General features: G+C 36.4%; 1 protein-coding gene across 1 annotated transcript; it reads left to right on the top strand.

Annotated features, from left to right (window-relative positions):
- The first annotated feature begins 716 nt into the window (after positions 1–716).
- ogfod3 (2-oxoglutarate and iron dependent oxygenase domain containing 3) lies at positions 717–23,981 on the top strand. The gene is made up of 9 exons (XM_055175945.2): positions 717–1,018; positions 1,268–1,479; positions 5,118–5,193; positions 5,710–5,752; positions 9,093–9,157; positions 9,675–9,731; positions 11,694–11,847; positions 13,473–13,596; positions 22,962–23,981. The coding sequence occupies exons 1-9, from the start codon at positions 951–953 to the stop codon at positions 23,096–23,098; spliced, it is 936 nt and encodes a 311-aa protein (XP_055031920.2). The 5' UTR covers positions 717–950; the 3' UTR covers positions 23,099–23,981.
- The last annotated feature ends 443 nt before the right edge of the window (positions 23,982–24,424 follow it).

Below are 24,424 nucleotides of genomic sequence, written 5' to 3'. Positions count from 1 at the left end.
CATAAATGAGCCGGGATTTTTAAATTAAGAGCCAAGCATCCAATAAGTGACTTTATTTTGTCATCATGTGTGTTCCCTGGAATTAGACGCATATTTAATAGATTTATCGTAACCGTATGTGTTTGGTTACATTTAAAAAGATTTTCCTGAGCACTGTTCTGAGAACTGCACTGTTTTATAAAGAAGCCAGCAGAGGGCAGCAAGATTATGTGAAAAATCAATGAGTGACAGACGCGACAAGAAAGTAGCATCAGGGCACACAGTCAATTAAGTTTTCCATTATTTTCCCCTTAAACTGTTTTTTGGGGCATTTCAATTTTTTTACTTTTTAAAAAGCAATTTTTAAACTACCTTTATGTAAATGTATGTTTACACAACACTATCAAATTGATACATAAAAGTATGCAATCATTACAAATGGATTCCAGTTCAAAACAAAACTCGTTATTCCCCTTTATATTGTAATTAAGATGTCAATTAGAATACATTAAAAAACATCTTGACACGGCTAAAATTTTCACAGACATAAGCTGAGAAGCTGTTTTTTAATTATTTCCACACTAGAAATAAGCTTTAAACGCAAATTGCTAACTTAAATGCTGAAAAACACGCAAAAATACATATCTTGATGTTAATTTATTTTAATGCTAAATTTTAAACCATTCGTATATTTTCTCATTTCATTTTCATGTATCACAGTCATAATAGATTTATTTTTTATTGTGCATTATCTTAAATTTGGACGGTATTTTGTTCATCTTGGTGGTATTTTTAGTAAAATTCCCTGTTTATACATTAAGAGACTTTTATTTTGAAACTCTAGAGTCAACTGTTTAACACGACTGTCTTATGGTTTGCTTCACACTTTACGTTTTCATTAGACAAACACCGGAATGAAATTGAACTACACACGTGTCATGTTCACGCATACAGACATATATTTTTAAAACATGACTGTACACCGAAGAGGAATCACTAAAACTGTAGAAAGTAGCGCCATTGAAAAAAAAATTAAGAGGTAAAAATTTCGATTTCTGAAACTGTGAAAGCACAAATTAAGCATGCATTGCAATGTAGTATCAGCGATGCAGTTTGAAAAGCACGTCTACATGCATAATCCTTAAATAAAGTTTATTTATTTGTGTAGTTTCCTGTTTCTTTGTGCCATCTGGCAGTTACTTTAAATCTATTAACTTACATTATAGCAGCTAACACCTGCATTGCAGTGTATGTATTTGTGTGTGTCACTGTGTGTTTGTTTTTTAAGGGGAAATGCACAAAGACAGGCCTCTTCATGGAAAGAGAATGTGACCATCCCGATTATGATATTGCTAGCCACTGGATTAGTGAGCTGGATGTATTACACGTGGACTGATGACAGGACACAAACTTTGGTTTCAAGAGGGGAGCTCCTCACTCAGGCCAGAGTCTTCACTGTTGACTGCTCGGAGGACTACAAGAAGTACAAACTCTTTCCAGGTATACAGGTGATTTCTTTTGTGCAGTTAATTCATGTACAACTGCTTAACGTATGCAAATTAATTGTACAATATGTCACGTTGATGCATTTGGCAGATGCTTCTATCCATATTGAAATCATTTGAATATTGCACATTTGCATATCGCAATATGCAAATCAAAGGGGCGGTTCCTGGACCAGGTTTAGAATAATCTAGGATTAGGGCTTAGTAATTTTAGGACATTTAAGTAGTTTTTAAACAAACCTTACAAAAAACGATACTGGTGTATCTTGAGACAAAACAATGGCACTAATATATGTTAAGATATGTTAGTACAAAGTGTTTTGAAATTAAGGCAGCTTAAACATCCATTTTATTCTGGGACTAGGATAAATCCTGTACGGGAATCAGCCCCAAAAAGTTATGCATAGTTTTTGGGCCTTTTTACACCTGGTCACTTCATGTGTTTTCTCTGATCGGATAGCTATCTGATTTGTTAAAACTGTTCCATTTACATTTGGCCACATAAATGCGTCTTGGCAAAACAGATATGAATCCGATCTTTTACCCACGCCCGAAATGCAAATACACCATTTATTACTCCGCCTTAAAAAACTTAAGATGACGTTTATGCAAAAATAGGCGGCACTTACTGTATGTTGTACTGTATGTTGGGCAGGGGACGCGCGTCTCTCCTTGCTCGGCATGAGCTGAAGCTCGCAGTATAGCACAGCAGGAGAGTGACAGCGCGATGATTTAATACAGGTCCATGATGAGAAAAGCATTCACAAAACTCTCTCTTAAAGTTATATTTCTTTGTTTAATATCATTTGAGTTTGTCATTAGACTCTTTTATTGATTCTATGAAGCTTTTTTACCCGCTGTCATCACTCCATAAAGCAATAGGCGTGTGATCTTTGTTTGTTTGGCGCTCTTCCAGCTTACTTGCGAGTGACGTGTTTACGTTTGGGAGGAGTAAAGCGTGACATATGTGGATTCATCAACCAGATACATTTACACTTCTCTGAAATGCGTCCCAGACCACCTCCTGAAGTGGTTTGAGCGATCGGATTTAAATCCGTCTCGAAATCGTTTCAGAGGGCATTTACACCTGGTCTTTTTACGATCAGATAGCTATCCGATCAGAGAAAACACATGAAGTGACCAGGTGTAAAAAGGCCCTTTGATACAGAGAGGCAAGCAAAACAGAGAGTGATATTTAGTGCTTTTGCAATGTTTGCCAGACTAAATGAGTGTGAAGAAAGTGTGGGTGGGATGAGTGGGGTCACCATCCCATTTGCAGATCCTTTTGTTGTCAGTGTCCCGCAGTGCGGGGAGATCTGTCCCTGTGATTTTCAGTAGGTGCAATGATTGGATGAACATTAAATGGTCCTAGGTTTTTTATTATATATCAAATTATATTTAGACCACTTTACTCGCTATCGGGATGTGACCAAATGGGTGATTCTCACGAAAACTTGGTTTTAAAAATGTCAAGCATGAAAATGTAAAAAATGCTTAAATTTACTTTTTTTCCCACCAGACATTGAAAAACAAAGTCTGGAGTAAATGGGAACATTAATTTAAAAACTTTTACTTATCATTTAACACTTTTTGTAACAATTTAAAAAATTAGTCCTAAAAAATCTCATTACCGCAACAGTCAGAAAACATCAACACTGACATATTTTCAAAATGACATGACAAACCTGAAAGAACATAATTTGGAGATTCTGCACATGCATTTAAAATCAAAGTATTATGCTTCTATTAATTAAATTAACATTTAATAAGCATCTGTTGCGGTAATGATAATCAAAATGTTGTGTAAGCATTCTGACAAGACAATATTTCAAATTAACTGTAAAAAATGATCTTACCTGGTAGCCATCTTGAAGTAACTGGTCCATGTGCTTGGTCACTCAAAATCAAACTTTATTAAAAGTCTGTATGTGTGCTTAAACTGTTCTTAAAAAGTGTTGCGGAGGATGAGAACATCAGGCATGGACACATAATTTTCCTAATTTTTCTTCATTATTATTATGAATATGAATGTTCAGTAAATATTTTTCCTGTCATCTAAAGTAGTCTAGCAAAACATCCATTTTTTTTATATTTTTGTGTTAATTTGATTAAATTACAACATACCGCATGTTCAAACACAGCCGGACACATTGCGGTAATGAGAATTTCAGCAGAAAATGAGATAAAATTTACAATTTTAAATTCTTATGTTGAAATCACACATTGTGCAAGGTAGAACACAGTATTGTGTTAATTCTGATGCTTTTTAATGTTACTATATTACACATTTTAAAGCTAAAATCATTAGTGCCGTGGTGTTTCAATGGTTTCGTGAGAATCACCCAAATCATCTACCCTGCTTTAGTAGTAAATTTTAGGGCACAAGATGAAGCCTACGTCTTAACCTCTATTAGTAAAATGCTTTGTTTGAACAAAGTCAGCACCTATGCATATCACTGGGATAAATCATAAAGTGATGTTTGGCCAGAACTGTGATTGACAATCTGGATTCTCCCACATGGGATTCATTACTACACCTTACACCGTCTTCAAAAAGCTGTAGGCTCCACAAACAAAGCAAATGCTGAGATTAACAACCCGTCCCTTGGTTCTAGTTCATCCCACACTATTTACACTAGTTGCAAATGAGCTGTGGGAATGGGAATTAAAAGAGAGATAATAAGTTGGCCTGAAGCTGACTGGAGCAGTATTCCGTGTTAGGAACTTTTGGGATTTTTCTTATTCCAACTTTCCTGTTTTCCTCACTCTTTCTGCACAAAAACTGACAAAATATTTTTAATAGTTTTGATGCCTCTCTAAGCTGCTGCCACTAAACACTGTCAGATCCAAGTAGTGCTTGTTGCATGGGCAGATTGGCCATCTGGCAATTCTGGCAAATGCCAGAGGGGCCGGGCCATTTTATTTATGTGGGCCAGTGAGATTTTTTATATACACCCTGTTCAGAGGTTATGCAGATGCAGGGGCGAACGGGTCATCTGGAGCTTGGCAATGTTTGCTGTTATGCACCCAAGTTATAGAGTAATAATAATAACGATTACAATACTGTGTTTTTTCTTTGTTTTTTTATGAGGCTTTGATAATGAGTCAAAGCCTCATGTTTTTCTTGTTTTAAGTCATGGTTTGTAAGCTGTCATTGGCAGATAGTTCAAATGCATTATTTTATAAAAAAATTTGATTTCCTATAAGTAGTATTTATGCTGGGTGTGCTGTGATTTGTTGCCAGCAGGGTGTGGTGGGCCGCTTTGGGTGAGAAAGTCCTGGCTTGTTGAATCCCCCCAGATCTGTTTTCAAGAACCTGTTTTGCATTGACCCCCAAGTAGATAGCAATTTTAGATCAGCGCTTGTAATTTCTTCCAGCTCTTACAATTTTTTTAACAAAAATTTGTTTCCTTGCCTCTTTTAATCTGTTGCATCACTATTATTACATTGTCAAAGGATCAGAATGAATTCTTGGCTTCTTTCTTTGGTTAACTGCTGCAAAGTCGTTTAGCAAATTTTTTCCCCAGATTGTGTCATAACAGTTTAAAGAGAAAATTCGACAGGGACAATAATTTAATAAGTGTCATAATTTGAAATCAATTGATACAAGAGTGAGATCTGTTTTGTCCTCAGGTTGCACCCCGACTAAATGCGGCAGAGCCGTTTCAGACAATGTTGTGACTTTGGAGGAGGCACAAAAGCTGAGAAGGTACACACACACTTTACTAGATTCAAGATTCAATGCTTTATTGGCTTGATAAAAACAGTCTACTTTACGAAACCATTACCTTAAAGGGATAGTTCATCCAAAAATAATAATTCTGTCATCATTTACTCCCCCTCACGCCAATTTAAACCTGTATGAGTTTCTTTGTTTTGTTGAACACAAAAGACGATATTTTAATAAATGATGCACAAAGTTGATGGTACCCATTAAATTCCATAGTATTTGTTTATCCTACTATGGATGTCAATGGGTATCACCAGCCTTGTGGTTACCGTCAATTATCAAAATATCTTCTTTTGTATTCAACAGCAGAAAAAACTGTATTGTTATATTTATGAGAACATCTCATAGACTTCCTGACAATTTTTTTATTTGACCAATTTATTAGCTGGTTTAAAAATAAATTGGCCACCAACTGGCCACATCTGCTCAAACACACACAGACAAGCATCTTAAAACATTATACACTCTTAAAATACATACTCTTTTGGTCCACAGGTTAGCTGAGCAAGGATTATCACTGGCTGGATCAGATGGTGGGGTGAGTAGACGCTTTTCATTATTTTATTTTTTTTAATGTAGTTTATTAATCATTCATGTGAGCCAGCGAGTTAAGAACAGTAGATGGCAGTGTACACTATGGTTTGGCCTCTAGCTAAAATTCAAACAAGAGTGATTTTGGACCACAGGTTTGATTTTCTAATGCCTCTTGATGCGTTGGCTTCATATTATCAGGAGTGATTGAGTTTCTGAAGAGAAAAACACTTTTAATGAAGGAACAGTTCACTCCCAAAAATATATTTTTTTGTTATTTTATTCAAACTTGAATTACTTTTCAGACCCCTTTAGTAATTTTTTTTAAACTGTCTTTCTTTTACTTGTACATTTTATTTTATTTTACTCGTTGCTATGTTTTAGCATTATTTAAAATGTTGACATACATAAAAGAAGCCAAGTTAATATAAAAATAAGTAATAAATAAATATTAAAATCGAGGCTATTAGTAGAATGTGCTTTGGTAGGCAACTCACAGACTCCATGCGGGCAACCTGGTGCCTATGGGCACCATGTTGGAGATCAGGACTACTGACTTCTGAACAGTGCAGTAGAAGAATGAATGCTGGTTAAAGCTGCAGTCTGGCATTTTTCCTCTTTGTCGCCATCTCTGTTTGAAATCTGCAATTGCAGCTATTCGTGGAATTATCAACTTTACGTGGGTTGTTGTACATCGGCACGAAACAACACAGATGAACACAATTTATTGAGAATCTGTCAATCACTGCGTCGCTGTGGATACTGTCATCCTGGCTAACTTCATTATCTGATTTTTTTAATCCGATTAAAAACTAAATACTGCGTATTGGGATGATAAACTTTATATACACAAGTGAGTAAGATCTTCAGTTATGTCTGGACAATGAGGAAAAGTAAAGAAAGGTTTATCTTAGTTACAGTAGATGCTTTATTTATCCCACTGGGAAATATATTTACAGATCAATGGAAGATCGACTGGAGGAAGATTATATTCCTAAAGTCATTTATTTTCATTTATATTTGCTGTCATGTAATATTCTTATTACACGTCACTCAGGTAAGTTACATGCATCCACATATGTATTGTTTACAAACGAGGACGCGTTACTTGCGTGCCGTTTATTTCTCTACATGTGGTGTATTGCATTCGCTATTATGTTATCTTGATAGTAAAGATGCACTACAGGATATTTTAAGTGTGTGCTGTAATATGATTCCATACATTGCGCTGTTGTTTGCACGTGACGCGATGCCAGTCAGTTTTTACGTGTTTACAGAAACACATGCATTAAAACATTACTTATAAAACGGTTAGTTCCAATCCTTGATTCTGATTGGTCAATAGGTGTGCTTTATTCGCAATAAAACACTGCTATGACCGCTTCACCCAACTGTTCTATTTAATATCACTGCGCCCTTAGCAACACCCTTAGCAACACATAAACATATAATGAGACAAAGTCTGAGAACAGTTTGTTGTTTTTATTTGAACTTTCATGTTGTTTTTCGCAGTCAGGGACTATTTTTTCTAGCGGAAGGAATGCTTTTATTAATTTAACTTCATGAAAGTTGCACTAATATTTTTTTTACTTTAATATTGTGTGGTAACCGTTTTATAAAAGCAATAAGGTACTCGAGGCAAGCGCTGCACCGTGAACAAGTAACGGCTGAAGGGGTTGCAGGCACTCCGCTTCGCGTCGTGCCTAACAACGCCCTTCAGCCGTTACTTATTCACGATACAGCACAGCCTCTCGTACCTTATTGCTTACTTAAAACAGAAGCTAACCAATCAGTCGATGGGCATCTGCAAAAAGCTTTTTATATAACTAAGCACTGCAGATGTTCACAGTCTCTAATCATATTTTTATTGTGTCTGTTGCAGCCACACTTGATTCTGAGGAACTACTTTGTTTGGCGGAAGAGTAATGTCTGTACTAATATAATTACAACTTATTTGTGTTTTATTTTAAGAAATCCTGCTATGCATATGAAGTAACCGTTTTATAAAAGCAATAAGCCCCGCAAAGCAGTGGTGTTACAGTGTATTTTATAACAGCTAAGGGGGTTATAAACCCCCTCCGCTTCACGTCGTGCCTAACAACGCCCCTTAGCTGTTATAAAATGCACTGGTAACCCACTGTTTCTTGGGGCTTATTGTTTTATTACATGCTTACCGTTTTGAATCGAGCTAAGGCAAGCAGATATTTTGAACACTGGCAGGTTATGTATTTTCTCAATGTTTTTTTGGGCTATTTTTAAACCCAAATAAGTGCCGGACTGCTGCTTTAACAATGTGTACGTTAACAAGTAGTTTTAATGAGTCACGTTCACTTACTATTTAATACTTATTTTGCTGTCTGACAACAGAAGCGCTTTTTTGGCATTTGGCAAACTATTTGACATTTCAGAGGGTAAGAGAAACGTGACGCAGATTTAAAATGCCAATGTAGTCAGAATGCAAATACAAGGTGATGACATCACTGATATGCTAATTACATTATATCGTTATGTTGCAACATTTAGCGACTTTCCAAGAAGGCTTTAGTTAGTTTCCATTGAAAATAGTTAGCAACACTAAGTGTGTAGAGTATAAATAAAATAATGTACGTTTTTATTTTGAAGTGCGGAAGCAGCCTTTGCGAATTTAATGGGAACACAGCATGTCATCATCATCATCATCATCAGCTGCTAAAATTACATTTAGTGGTTGTAAAGGATTAAGCAAAGCTCACCAGTTTATCCCTGCACCGTTTATTGGAAAACAGAAGAAAATCACAGCAGAAAAAGCAATTAATAAAACGCAACTCTGTTTACAATCTAAACACTAAACCAGTGTTGGTAAAAACAACTTTCTAAAAGACATCACAGACTGTGTGGATTACATTACTTTTAGCGTACTGTGTACATTACTGTAGGTGAATATTAAAGCTACATTCTTCTACTCTTTAGATAAAAACTTGCAAGATAGAAACCAGACAAAAAGGGCTTTTTATAAATTGTGTGATTTATTAAGATGTAAAAGGGTGCATTGGAGCAGTCATGGTCAGGTTCTGTAATGCAGATAAGCTCCATCATATTAATTCATGAAGTGTGTGGAGACAGAGACCAGGGAATAGCAGTATGTAGCGGCATCCATCTGTTGACCTTATGATACACTTTGAATATTAACAAGCAAAGCAGAGAAATCTCTATAAAATGTCTTGAAAAACAATACAGTCTAACCCTCAGGACAGCAGCAGGTCCTCACGGGGACTCCTTTTGAATTTATTCAGACCAAAGCCGCACAGAAAACTTTACTTTGATTTCCCCACAGTTTATATTCTTCACTTTCCTCTTTTTGTATACAGGCATCCATCCTGGACCTTCACTCCGGGGCTCTGTCGATGGGGAAGCAGTTTGTGAATGTCTACAGGTGAGAAATCCATCAGGCGAGACTTTGCATGCGGCATGCCAACAGTAAGGCCAGTCTGCAGCAAAGGAAACATCAGTGGCATGTTGATCTGTCAGAATCGCAGCTCTATCAGTCTGTTTTTGAGGTGCATTTCATGTGAACATCAAAGTAAGCCCTTGGGCATGAGGAACAGTGCCGAAATCAATGCATTCAGTGACGGAATGGTTTTTCAGCGCCGTCTGATTAAGATCTTTATCCATAACACCTGGAATTTTTTTTATTTCATTTGAAGAGCTTTACACGTTTGTTCCCACACACATGCTGGTAACTTGTTTAGCCCTGGTAGATGAAATGTACAGCTGGTGTGAGTTGGCAGGCTTGTTGTGAAGCTTTGGCTTTCTGTGTGTGCATCTATCGCGTTATATTTTGATATGGCTGCGGAAATTGAATAGCTGCCTTCCCACATTTGCTTATGGTGGGGTGTCTCATACTGGTTTTCTTGTTTGTTTCATTCGACTCGATACGTTTTTATTCCCAGATATTTTAAGAATCAAATAAGAGGTGTTTTCACCGAGGATGATTTTCAGCTATACAGGTGAGTGATGTAGAAATATGGCCATTTTTTATAGAAGTAGATGTTTGTAGAAGAGCTCAGATGCAAAGGCAACTGAACGCTACCTCAGCCAAAAAAGATATTAACTGAATGCTTTCGATGGGTTTTACACTTTCTTAAAAATACTTTGGCTTAAAATCTGCTTAATCACGCCCTCAGGCCATTCATAAATACCGCTTTGTTGGCAGAATCCTTTTAAGGGGACATTTCACAAAACTTTTTGAAGATGTAAAATAAATCTTTGGTGTCCCCGGAGTACGTATGTGAAGTTTTAGCTCAAAATATCATATAGATAATTTATTATAACATGTTAAAATTTCAACTTTGTAGGTGTGAGCATAAATGTGTGCCGTTTTTGGGTGTGTCCTTTAAAATGCAAATTAGCTGATCTCTGCACTAAATGGCAGTGCATTGGTTTGCATAGTGCAGATTAAGGGGCGGTATTATCTCCTTCAGACATCACAAGAGGAGCCAGATTTCAATGGCCTACTTTTTCACATGCTTGCAAAGAATGGTTTACCAAAACTTAGTTACTTGGTTGTTCTTTTACACATTTTCTAGGTTGATAGAAGCACTGGGGACCCCATTATAGCACTTAAAGGCGGGGTGCATGATTTTTGAAAAACACTTTGGAAAAGGGAGTCGGGCCGAGTACCAAAACACACTTGTAGCCAATCAGCAGTAAGGGGCATGTCTACTAACCGACATCGTTGCCTGGGTTGCGTATGTGTGGGGCTGGTCTATCAAAAGAAGGTCCAGATTTTATTGGGATGGAGGCGTGTTTGTTTAGGTAATTTCAAAGGTCAACATTAGGCTTGTTCGACTTTATGTGGCGGCGTAAGAACCGACAGCCGGATGACGTCAAAGTACCGCTAGAACGATTAGAGAAATCGTGCGAAGTCTAATTTCGTCTCGCTCTTGTGGTACTTAGACGTCATCAGGCTGTCGGTTCTTGCGGCGCCGCATGAAGCCGAAACACACCTATTGGCTTTCAGAGATCTTGCACCCTGCCTTTAAATATGGAAAAGTTTCATGATATGTCCCCTTTAAACATTACAACGTTTATTATTTTCAGCAAAGTCCTCTAAGTGCACAGAAGAAGAATAGAGTGCCACAGGGATGATGTATTTTTGTAGGCTAAGTTAACGGGACACTCCCATTGTTTTTTCCCATAGAATTTTGGTTTATCGCAAAAAATAAGCTCTGTGTTTAACAAAAGTTTATGACGCTTACACGTTTTGTCCAACAAGTTAGTCTTCGCTGATGAACACAACTTTTATACATTTTGAAGTCAAAATTCGCCATTTTATATTGCTAGTAAACGATTTACACTTTAAAATTCATAAGATTTGTACTGATCTGAGAAGATAATCTTATTGGACAAAACGTGAATTAATCCAAAAGTGTATGGGAAAAATGAATGGGCTTTTTAAGCAAGGTAACCAGTGTCCAGCTAACATCCAGGGTTGGCCTACAAAAATACGTCCTCCATGCGGCACTCTATTAAATGAATGACGGTGCACGTACATCAAGGTGCAAGAGTTTTTCTACCTAGTTAAAGGACGTTTACATAATATTTTAGGATATTGACCGAATGTTTGAGCCTTTTACCATTATTCAGAAAGAACCATGAAGAGAAACTTTTTAGAAGTGGAGATTTTTGCATGTACTTACTTAGAGGGCTTTGCAGCGAAAGACAGTCAAATTTGTTAAATACCAATGAAATGACGTACGTGACATTTGTGAAAATAAGTCCTAATAATAACTTTATCATTCCCATTAAAGTACAATTACTGAACCTAAACATATAAAATGCTAATTTACAAGAAAACAAGTGAGTGGTTTTGCATCAGAGCTCTTCATTACTTTAAATAAAATTAATTTAATCAAAATAGACCAAAATAATTCTGAATTAATTTGTTATTCTTTGCTTTTCGACAACAGTGATGTCCGTGGGCGAATTCAAATGGCAATAGCTGAAACTTTTGGTCTGGACTCCTCACACATGTACCTCACCAAACCCACCTTCTTCTCTCGTATCAACAGCAGCTCTGCCAAAACTACTCATGATGAGTACTGGCACCCACATATTGATAAGGTAAAACTCACACATAATACTTTAATGTCTAACGTTGAGCTCATATCTCAGGAATGTTAAAGAACTCTGTTTACTCCACATCTAATGCTCTGAAACTGCCAATCACGTTGAACAGGGACCAAAAATACCTCCGTGCACTCAAGCCCAGATGTTTTGAACTAGCTTTAATAGGCCATATTATTGCAAATTTGACATTTTATAAATAAATAATGTTCATGTCATATTAGATCAGTGATTAGAAATGTAAAGCAGAACTTTAAATGCATGTCTTGGGAGGTATACAGTTCGTTGAAAGACGACAAAAAGGATTCGGATATAAATAATGGATCAAGATCAATATTCACATTGGCTAATTTATACAGCTATGAAATTTCTAGGCACTTTGCTCCTTTGGTTCAAGCGTATTTGATTATATCTTTGATTTCTCTTGCATTGTAGATGGAGACGTTCAAAACAATACTGTTTGGAACCAAAACACTGTGTCCTGAACTTTTTTTTTGACCTGATCTTAAATGGTTTTTAGCACATCGACGTTACCTTTAAAAGACATGATTTACTTTTGAAACGAAGCAGAATTGTGAATCGTAATGTTCCTACATCATGTTTGAACTGTTGAAATGAGGTCTGGAGGGGATCTGATATCAGGGCTTCATTTATGGCTGGCCTTTAAAACTAAAGCTTTGATCTCAGAGTTGGTCGTACATGTATGAGTGTGGCGATCCGGGTGATTCAATCAAAAGTTAATTTTACTTTGCAGGCAAGTTTCGTTAGGCTTTAACGCATTAGAGGGATGCTTACATTGAAGATAAATAGTTTTTGCGATTTGTATTCTTTCATATTGTGCATGAGAAACAAAAAGACAAACAGACTTGCAAAGGTAGCTTTCTTAAATTTTTTTAAAGTGTACCATCAACATTTCAACATTGTTTGGCGTTCGCTTCGCGTCGTGCCACATTACAATCTTGGGTGTGCATGACTTTCTTTTAATTCATCATCCCATCGTCAAGTATTCCTTACTTATAAATACGAAAAATGTGTGCAATTATTAGTGAATGAGACCATATATTTGCACTTCCAGAGCACATCTTTCAGAACACAACTTTCAGGAATACGTTGGTTTAACTTAAAAGTCTGAAATGATGGGCAGAGAACTGACGTCTTTGTATTTGGTCTTCCTGCTTATTTACACAGTCAGGAATCTTAGGCTTTACCCGAGTGCTCCACTTTTTAAATTCTCCACCATAGCTATAGTATTAAAATCACAGCAATTTAAAATGTATGAGTTGATGAATAAATGAAGAAATCTGCTTAACAGAGATCTTTCTTAAAATATTATTTAAAAGACATGCACAAATGAGATCATGGCTTCTAATCATTGCTTGGATTTAAATTATGCATATAATCTCCTGAATAATATTCAGACTCGTGCTGAGATTTGAACTATATGAGGTTATAGAGAAAATAAATATTACATTTACATGTACATTTGGCATATGCTTTTATCCAAAACAACTTACTTCCATACCTTTCAATCAATATGTGTGTTCCTCAATCCCACAGCTTTGCTGTGCTAACATAATGCTCTATTAATGGGAACATAAGTATGGTTTTCTTTTATGTTACAGGAGACCTATGGATCATTTGATTACACGTCATTACTGTACTTGTCCGATTATGGTGTGGACTTTGGCGGTGGTCGGTTTGTCTTCATGGACTCCAGTAGCAACAAAACCGTGGAGCCACGTGCTGGTAAATCTAAACAGTAACACACATCAACTTCATCTGGTATAAAACTGCATTGCAGTGTAGGTTTTAATATTAGGCAAAAATATGTGAAAATGTATCATCTTCTGATTGGTTGGCCAGAGTGACAACCACATCCCGAAACCCACCTCACTGCTTTAGCAAGTGTTGCTTTGTTGGGCTGTTAAGGATGTGCAACCAAACTACATAATGTATGCGTAGTGCTGTATTGTTTACTGGCTTAACTGGTTTATACACTAGTCAACATTTGAAGTGGATCAAAAAAGACAAGAACGTGTATTGGGACTTGGTTTTAAGACAACTTTTATGAAAGGTTTTGATCCACTTCAAATGTTAACTGGTTTATGTATAGTATAGCTCACCCAAAAATGAAGGTTCTGTCATCATTTATTCACTCTTGCATCACCTGATAATCACAAAATGAAGTTTGTCTAATAATTGTTTTTTTCACGTTTATAGGTAAAAACACATGTTTTTTATAGGCTATAAACCTAATGTCTACTGGCAAGTTGGTTCATTCCTGTGCACTTATGTTTGTAGGCTACTTAAAGGTGCAGTGTGTAAATTTAAGTGGCATCTAGTGGTGAGGTTGCAAATTGCAACCAGTGGCTTAGTTAACTGCTCACCTCTCGCTTTTATAACGCATAGAGAAGGTACAGTAGCCGGCAGCAGATAAATATGTCGTCTTCGGAGACAGCTTCGTAAAAAAGTTTGTCCGTTAAGGGCTTCTGTAGAAACATGGCGGCACAAAATGGCGACTTCCATGTAAGGGGACCCTCAGTGTATGTAGATAAAAATGTCTCATTCTAAGGTAATAAAAACATAAGGGTTCATTATAAAAAGTCTGTATACACCCCTGATAATATAGTTTTGTATATTATCTTGCATTTCTGTCAAGAGATCATTCTAAGAATTACACACTGCACCTTTAAAGCTGCAATCCTGCAATCAAATATAGGGGTGTCACGATTCTCCAAATTCTCGATTCGATTACATTTTCAATTCTAAAGTCATGATTCCATTTGATTCTCAATTTTGTTTTTTTAAAGGAAGAAGAAAATGCTATGCTATTTTTAAACTAGACTTTTATGAAATATGATATCTGACCTTGAACCCAGAGATGCCCTGCCATGTTAGTCGTTCTGCCCGTGGAAAAATATGGCACATACTTGATAAAATGAAACTTCATGTCAGATGAACATATGTCAGTAGGCTACTTTGCAAACGCGCTTTATTACCGTCAGACAAGATTGTGAGACTATACCCCAATAAGTCATGTTTAAATGCTGTTTTCATAACTCTTAAGCACCTGAAATAGGTTGTTGTGAAACTTAAACTTAAACTTAGACGCTGTTCTGCTGTGGACGCGCGTGCTCTGTTCTGATTGAAATCAGCTGAAGGCGGGAGGCGGTTGCTGTTTTTTGTTTCCTGTGTAAAGAGCAGCTCGCGTGGTGTCTCCTGCATCTGCCATGCTATCTTTTAAAGGTGCAGTGTGTAATTTTTAGAAGGATCTCTTGACAGATATGCAAAATAATATACAAAACTATATTATCAGGGGAGTATAAAGACCTTTTTAGAATGATCTGTTATGTTTTTATTACCTAAGGATGAGACGTTTTTATCTGCATACACCGAGGGTCCCTTTATGTCAGGGATCGGCAACTTCGGTGTCCTGCAGAGTTTAGCTCCAACTTGCCTCAGCACACCTGCCTAAAAGTTTCTAGTATGCCTAGTAAGACCTCAATTGACTGCTTCAGGTGTGTTTAATTATGGTTGGAGCTAAACTCTGCAGGAGACCGGCCCTCCAGGACCGAAGTTGCCCATCCCTGCTTTACGTGGAAGTCGCCATTTTGTGCCACCATGTTTCTACAGAAGCCCTTAACGGACAAACTTTTAATACGAAGCTGTCTCTGAAGATTTGTTTTTACGGTGGTGGCTACCATAGCTTCTCTATGCGTTTCAAAAGCGTGGGGTGAGCGGTGGACTAAGCAGTTGGCTGCAATTCGTAGCCTCACCGCTGGATGCTGCTAAAATTTACACACTGTACCTTTAACTGGCTATAGCTAGCTAAGTAAGAGGAGGTTGACTCCCATAACTCAACATGTGTTTTTTTCCCGCTTGTGTGGCAGCATCGACGATTTCATTTTTTTTTATTCAAAGTTCGAGATTGTGACGATATCGTGACACCCTTAATCAAATAACATTTGCTTCTATATAAGCATCTCTGTTTGCTCAGTTTATTAACTTTTTTGCCAAATCTGACTTGAATGAGACAATATGAAGAGTTTTGTTGCAAAACGAGATAACCACCATTTTTTTAATTGTTCAGAAATCGCGTTTTTTGGTTGTGCATTCCAATTAATTTCAATTGAACTGCAGTTGGTTTGTTTTGATTTAAACCTTCATAACTTAAAAAATACAGCTAAGTAGCACCAGAAAACAAAATAATAACATGATAACATACCGTAATAATAAACATGTTTTGACAAAAATGTTAAAAAATGGATTTATCTCGTTTTGCAACGAAACTCTTCATATTTAACATTGATTTTTTAATGCATTTATACCAAAAAGGTTAACTCTTGCCATACAGGTTGTTAAATCTACGTCAGGCCAGGCACATAACCGTGGCAACGCATGTGCGTATGATGAAACCGTTTATATAGAATATACACAGAAAAACACAGGATATAGGGATTATTAGTACATCTCATTTGTGCAAAACAGTGCAAGTAGTGTACATACATTATATTTCACAAGGTTATTATAAGTGGCCTGTTTTTGCATCCTAAAGCATTAGACTTGATTATAGTCATGCCAACCCGAAGCAACAGGATTTCAGTAAGTCTGTCACACAGATTACAGCCTTGATCTTTACAGCTCATTTTACATACCTTCTGCATGGACTTACGGTATTGTTTTCTCAACCTGCCATTTTGTTAATATCCCCCGAAAACATGATCCACAAATAGCTGACTGATTATTTGGTTCTGCACAGACACGCTGTTATTTTGACTCGTGTATGCAAATTCATTTATCGTTCAGCTGTCATTTTTGAGTGGATAATATCTGCACCGGTTAAGGTGCACTGGGATAAAGTGGCATCATATGATGAAGACAGAAACTGTCTCCGAAATCTTTTTTCCTTGCCTGCAGGCCTGGTGAGAGGTGTTGGCACATACATTGCGTGACAATTGATCACGCGTTCTTCATCAAGCTGATTGGGAGTTTTGGCGGGTGAACGTGAGGGGTAATGCAGATACGCTTTACCCCTAAACATACATAGGTGCCTGAATTGTTCGAAAATATATATAAAAAACTGTATAATAAGTGTGACAGATACAATGGGTGGAAAAAAAATCTAAATTCTCAGATTTTTCACCATTAGTGTCACTTCTAGGATTAAAATACCCAAATGCATTATTCATCCGACCCTGATGTTTGCAGTACTGGAAAATCTCACCTCCTTCATCCCCCGCGTGCCCCGTTTCCAGCGAGGGTGATAAGTTTTGAATGTTTTAAATAAATGAGGATACAGTGGGTCGGCTGCAGCAGCTGGAAAATGTTCATGTTCTCCGACTGGCATAAGCGGCACGCTCCGTCTATGTTGATTATCTGTCAGGTGTGGCTGATGAGCCCGTGATCTTGACTAAGGTAATTATTACTCTGATGGATAACTCTGTAGAGCTGCCTGTAATTATATCTAGATTCAGACTTATAATCAACCTCCCCCTTTACGAAGACACAGAGGGAGGACAAAAACCGGCATGTGTAGAGATGCACAAATATGAGTGTGAAAGATAACGTCATACGTGCGGAGATGAGGTCGGAGGGGACGTCTCTCAGGGATAAAGGCACTTTGGGTTTGTCACACTGGGAAAATTGAGGCCTGGCGCTCGAATCCTGCGGGATCACAGTCGCTTTTTTTCTGATTTGAGAGGCGCGGAGGAGTGATGCACTCCTATCCCACAGAGCCCCTCGTATAATCAGCTCTAGCTGAGGAGTTTGAAAGTGGTGACAGGTGCATTTTTAGCGTCAGGTGGAAAAGCAAAAGCAAGTATTTTTTTTTGGCTGTGCTCACGTCTAAGTTTTGTGGCAGATGAGAGAAAATGTGCGCAGTTCAAAGAATACAGTGGGTTGGCTGCAGCAGCTGTGGACTTTGATGTGCAAACAAATGACATTGAAGAAAACAGTTGGAATTTTTTACCCAAATAAATGTTTTGACGAATGCATCACTTTGCAGAGCTGGATCTATAAAAGAACATTTTTAATCATTAAAAATAATTTTATAATAATTTTACTGTAGTTGGCTTCCAAAATGCAATAAATCAATTTTGACTAATTTCGGTAAAAAATGTGTTTCTATACCAAGAAAGTAACAAGATGAAAACCAATATTTTCTGTTACAAACTTTCACATAGCATCTTTAGGTTATAATAACATTGAAAATACAAATCCATAATTTGATTTTCAAAGATTTATTATAAAAACTGATTATTTTTTTCCACAAAATGCAATAAATCCATGACAAGTTTTTTTTTCTTCAAAATGCTATATCTATTGAATCAATATATAAATGTGCATTCATTTTTGCCATATTATATATTTACTTAGTTGACTAGTGTTATACACTGATTAAAAAAATAAACATTAATAGCATTAATCAAAACACTTACTTTATAATATTAATAACACTGTCATTGCTGTTGCTATCCTTGGGATGTCGCCGCTGAACTTTTTTGACAGCGATCAGCTGTAAAATGTTTTGGTTCTGCTCGATTTTTGTTGACTTCGAGTAAAATAATGTAATGTTTTTCATAAGATTCGCTGGGGTCAATGTGTTAGCATGACAGAAGCTTGATGCTGTCGGGAGAACAAGCAACAGCCGGCATTTTTCCTTTGCACGAGTGCCTCTCGAGTAAATTATTCAATTTTGATGGCTTACGTTTCTTCCCCGCTACAGAAAACCACCACAGGTTTATCATCAATGCCATCAAAAGTATTATTTGGTTTTTGATCACAAAGTAAAAAGTAGATGAGGAAAACATGTATTCAACGCACCGCCATTGTTGTTTACAATGCGTGGAATGGTGCGCTGTGATTGGTTGAGCAGATTTATTGCATTCGGCAGAGAAGGAGGACTAGCGTTTAGCGCGTTTTGGGAAAAAGGGAGAAAAGATGACTGAATAACGTGGCGGATAATGAATTTTGCGTAAAATTAAGAATTTACTTTTTAATACTGACCTGATAAAATACGTTATATTTAAGGCAAAACATCTCCACAAAAAATCCCCCCCCCCCATATTTGTCCACTGTCTGTGATTAAATGCATAATTATGGAAATACTCACACATCATTAGAATCAATTGAAGAATAGCTCTTCATTGGTGCTCTGGTGAATCATGTACTATTCAAATCACCTTGTTTGTTAATTCTAAAATAATTGCAAAAATAATCATCTTAATGAATGATCATTATATTTCTGGTGCCTGTTTCGCTCACACAGTCAGTCAAACCGTCCTCTCATTCTTATGCAAACAGTGTAACCAGGATTTAAGCTTTCCCAGCACTAATACTCCAGATATCCATAGGCCCTTCTCACAGCTTGCATTATAGATTATCCTCTAGCAATGCAGGGTACCATACAGCTTTACGTTACTTTCTTATTTTTTATCATTGAGTGTCTAAAACGCACAGTGCTAAAGTAACATTTTAATGAAATTCAGTGTTTCTTTGATAATCAATCGTGGTCTGATGGCTTGAACGGTGCAGACACAAATGGATGTAATTTGCATAAACACCCTGTTTAGCAAAGGTCGCTTTTTGCGTCTTCAGGTGAAGGATACAAGATTAGACTTGTCTAATTAGTGTAAATGCAGAATGGTGTTTATCAGAACTCCAGATTTAACCTGCGGAGGTCACTGTGAGATCTGACATTTTTCACACAAACGTGTTTCTGTTAAATATGTCCCAAATTTACATTTTGTTTTATCTCCTGCCGTAAACCTATTCATATAAAAGCTGTGTGTCTATCTACCACATAACCAGTCATCATGGTAATTTTTTATGAGATTTATATATAACCTGTTAGTTGAATATAAATTTTAATTGATGTGTTGTTTGTTATGATACAGTAGGACAATATAAAAAAAACTAAATATTGAGAAAATCGACTTTAAAATTGTCCAAATGATGCATTGGGGTGGTCTTTATTTTTCAACTTTTAAAAGTATGTTCTCACCCCACCAATAAGTTTGAATAAATAAATAAAAAAATTGGGAGAATTTTTTCAATACTAATTAATATTTAGAGGTTGCTCAAGACCTTGTAAGTTTAACACATTCGCTTATTATGCAATACTTTGTGCTAGCATGTATAATTGTTTCATAATATATACTTATGGCAGCAATGGACTTATTTGACCATGCTCCATGCAAATAAAACTCCTGTTTTAGTTGTGATATGTGTTTCAAAGCAAGAAAGCTTCAATGTGAATGAAGCACAATAGACAATATACACTGAGACAATGGCTGAAGCAAGTCCGCTTTAAGAAGCAAGCTTTATGTGTGTTGTGCGTTTTTAAATGGTACAGTTTTTGCAATGTGATTTCGGAAATATTCAAAGGCTTTGAGCAACCTCTAGATATTGTAGGAACAATTTAAGATTTTGCACAGTGTGTTTTTATTGATATCCTAACACATGTAGGGGGTGAGAGTTTAAAAAACAAAAAAAATGACCCTTTATAAGGACCACCCTAAACTGCATCAACCCAAAATATCTTCATAAAAAACATGATACTGTATTTGCTTAATATCTTAAAGGTGCAGTGTGTCAATTTAAGCGGCATCCAATGGTGAGATTGTGAATTACAACCAATGGCTCAGTCCACTGCTCACCCCTCTCTTTTGAAAAGCATTGAGAAGCCGCCACCAGAAAAATATGTAGTTGACAGAGACAACAAAAGTAAAAAAAAGTTTGTCCATTAAGGGCTTTTGTAGAAACATGGCAGCACAAAATTGCGACTTCCACGTAAGGGGACCCTCTGTGTATGTAGATAAAAACTTCTCATTCTAAGATAATAAAAACATAACTGTTCATTATAATAAGGTCTTTATACACCACTGATAATATAGTTTTGTATATTATTTTGCATTTCTGTCAAGAGATCCTTCTAAAAATTACACACTGCACCTTTAACAATTTTTGGCACAAAAGAAAAATCACATGACTGATGATGTCATAACATTTCCAATATTTTTTGAATGTTGCCTCCTATTGTTTTCGTGCATCTATAGCTTAAATTACAAAATAATAGCTTAAAGGAAATATTTTTTTTTATTGTCATAAAGCTCAATTCCTCTCACCAGATTATACAGCAGCATAAAAATAGTAGAGTGCAGTTGTTCTTGTACAGTAAGTGTTGGTTGCAGTTGCTATTAATATAAACGCTGTCTTTGCTTCTACAAAATGGTGTTGTGAAGCATATTTTATAGGTTCCCCATGTACCTGTTTTATAAACAACACATTGAGAAAACTTGTTTGGTTCTCTGACCAGGCATGTTGTTAAGTGCACTACAAAGCAATACTTTTACTAAAATTTGTGACATTTCTACCTCTGAAAAACCAACCTAAAGTCTTTTTCTTGCAATTTATTGTTTTCTACATAAAATCATTCTTCATAATGTGATGAAGATTCTGTGTAAATATAACCTTTATACCTTTAATACTGACTGAGTAAAATCATGTTAAAGATTGAAATCATAGTAACAGGGTTCCCACGGGTCCTTGAAATCCTTAAAAGTTTTTGAATCGGGGGGAAAATTCAAGGCCCTGGGAAGTTTTTGAAAATATACATGCATAGATACAGGTCATTGAAAGTGCTTGAATCTATTTTATGCAAGGAAAAAAAACAAATCCATATTATTCCCTGTGTAGTGTAGGATAATATCATAAAAAAATTCTAGACTTTTTAAGCACACATGCTAAACTGTTCACTTTTAATGGTTATATCTTCTGTATGCGAATGTTGATTCAAACCAAAATGCTTTTTTGCATAGTTGTGTTTGACACATGAAAACGTCTCGGGTTACGTATGTAACTGTTGTTTCATGAGAAGGGAACGAAGTGCTGCGTCTCCCTTGCCATACTTCCTGTGTCCCCAAAACGCTGTCTTTGGCATTTTTTTAGATGAAGATATATTTCCTGGCTCCCACCTCACCCTGTCTTTGTTCATTAAGCCTCACCATTGGTTGAATTTGATATACACATTCAGACGCACTTACCCCTGGAGGCGTCCCCAAAGTGTCACCGTTTTCCCTTCGAAAGGGAACTGTAACAATGTATCTTTAAAGGTAACACAATGTAACATTAAGTACTTGAATTTGATGGTATTGGACCTGGAAAGTCCTTGAATTTGAAGTTGAATAAGGCGTGGGAACCCTGTAGTAAAAATCAATGAGTGAAATCAAACTTTGATGCTCCTAATAAAAGTTTATTTTGCATGTATATATTCCTCCAGCAATGCAATCCAGAATACAGCGCTTATTCAGAGAATTTCACACATGCATATCCACTTTTAAAATCGTGCCTTTTTAACAAACAAGGACATTTGATAAAATTAAATAAAAAAAATTAAACAGTGGTCTGTACTGGTGAGATATATAATGGAGGTCGTTTACATAAATAGCAAGTTTAGCAAACGCCTCCTTCTGAATTAGACGCTTATGGCAAAATTTTAAAACACAAAAATGTGAGCATTATAGCAATTATCCCAGCAGTAAAAGATGCTTTAGTTATTAGAACTTCGATTAACCTTAAAATACAACAAAAATAACTGAAGGCAAACATTTAAATTTAAAGGGGACTTAACATTTAAAGCTCTATTTATTAAAAACACATTTGTATAAAAATTATTGTTGTTTAGTGAAAAAGTATGTTCAGAGTCTGAAAATTATTAGTCTCTAGTTCCTTCTTTGGATGGATATGAAAGGGATAGTTAACCCCAAAATGAAAATGTTTTCCCTCATCCTCTTGTATGAGTTGCTTTATTTTGTTGAACACAAAAGAACATATTTTGAGAAACGATGGTAACTACCCATTGAATTCCATAGTATTTGTTTTTCCTACTATGGAAGTCGGTGGGTATTGTCAACCGTGTGCTTACCATTATATATCAAAATATATTCTTCTGTGTTTAACAGAATAAAGATACTCATACAAGTTTAACAAGAATGGGGGGGGGGGTGACCGAATAAATTTCATTTTTGGGTGAACCTATCCCTTTAACAATTTAGTTATAAAAGAACTTATCCTGTTTCTCTCTGTCATCCTTCTTCTTTCATCTTCTGCAGGTCGGGTATCTTTCTTCTCATCTGGTTCTGAGAACCTCCACCATGTGGAGAAGGTCACATGGGGCACACGATATGCCATTACAGTGTCCTTTACGTGTGACCCCGACTACGCCATCGATAACCCCTCCCTGCCGTAAGATTCACCTCACTCAGTGGGTGATGGGTGACAGGAACCCTGTGACAAACACAAAGGAGAAAGCTGAAAGAGTCATCAGGCACATTCAGCAGTTTGGCTGGCAAGAGAACCTCCTATTGACTCGATTGAAAAATGGGATTTGCTGTACCGCATTGGCTTTTTGTTTTTAATTTAAGAGGAATTTTGTATTTTGAAGAGATTTGCTACTATCATGTCGTTGATACCTTTTGTGGGTTTGACTTCTTTTTATAAGATTCCTGGCTTTGCCTCACTCTTTCAATTCTTTTATATTATAGTTAAATTATTGTCTAGAGTAGAAAAGCAATGCAGGGATGACAGTACAGGTGTGTGTAATGAATTGCAGACTCAGAGATTGGGTAGGGTTATCGAAAATCTCCACTTGTGGCACCTCCTGAAAAACACATTGCTTAAAAATACTTTCTGAAACCTCCAGGTTCAGATAACTGTAAGAGACCAAAAGATAATTTATAAAGAAAGTTGAATCAGTAATGCACTTTACCCTCTTTGAAAAGTTTCTAATCTTTTTTCAAATCTTTTCTAGAATAATGTATCACATGTTTTTTTATTTTAACACCTCTTTTGTTTTTTTCAATGCCGAGAACACAGTTTTCTTCATGAATCACATTCCTAGTTCTTGTAAACACATTCCTCTCTACAGTTAATTCAAATTGTTATGTTAGTGAATTACATTAACATCAAGATTTTTCAATCGTGACGAACTTGTTTATGACAACTTGTTTTGACAGCTAATGGCTAATTGGCTTTTTTGCAGACCTAAGGGTCAAACTTGCATGCTATCACAACCGAAAAGAAGATTGTTGCTTTTCTCATTTCAAACAAGAATAAAACGGTTACCCTTGAAATCTCCTTGAGAGTTTTCCTTATCAATTGCAAGCTCCAAATCTTTTAATACAAGTAAAGCCTGTTTTTGATATGCATGCATCAGTGTATCATTATAGGATAAGGTCTTTATTAAGACCCCTTGTTTGTCCCCGGTGATGTGTGATGATTCATGACTGGAATTTGTCTGATGTTTAATTTGTTATTGCGGTTTATTTCCACATCACCAGCAGCCTAATTGAAAATCTCTGTTGGTGTATAATGTTCCTTTTTGCAGTCGCTAATTTATTCACGTGTTACTGTATGAATGAGCATGAACTAGTGTGCAGAGTCTATATCCGGTTAGGTTTATGCTAAACAAGCAGGTCTTTGCCAACAGCAACCACAATCTGTGGGCCATCCCATTGTCCTTTCTGAACAGGCTTAACTACTGATTTTCTCACACGTCTATCAATACAGATACCAA

Source organism: Misgurnus anguillicaudatus, chromosome 4 (assembly GCF_027580225.2).
Source record: "Misgurnus anguillicaudatus chromosome 4, ASM2758022v2, whole genome shotgun sequence".
NCBI classification, from domain to species: Eukaryota; Metazoa; Chordata; class Actinopteri; order Cypriniformes; family Cobitidae; genus Misgurnus; species Misgurnus anguillicaudatus.
The sequence above is the reverse complement of the archived record's forward strand: the minus strand, read 5'-3'. Positions and strand labels throughout refer to the sequence as shown.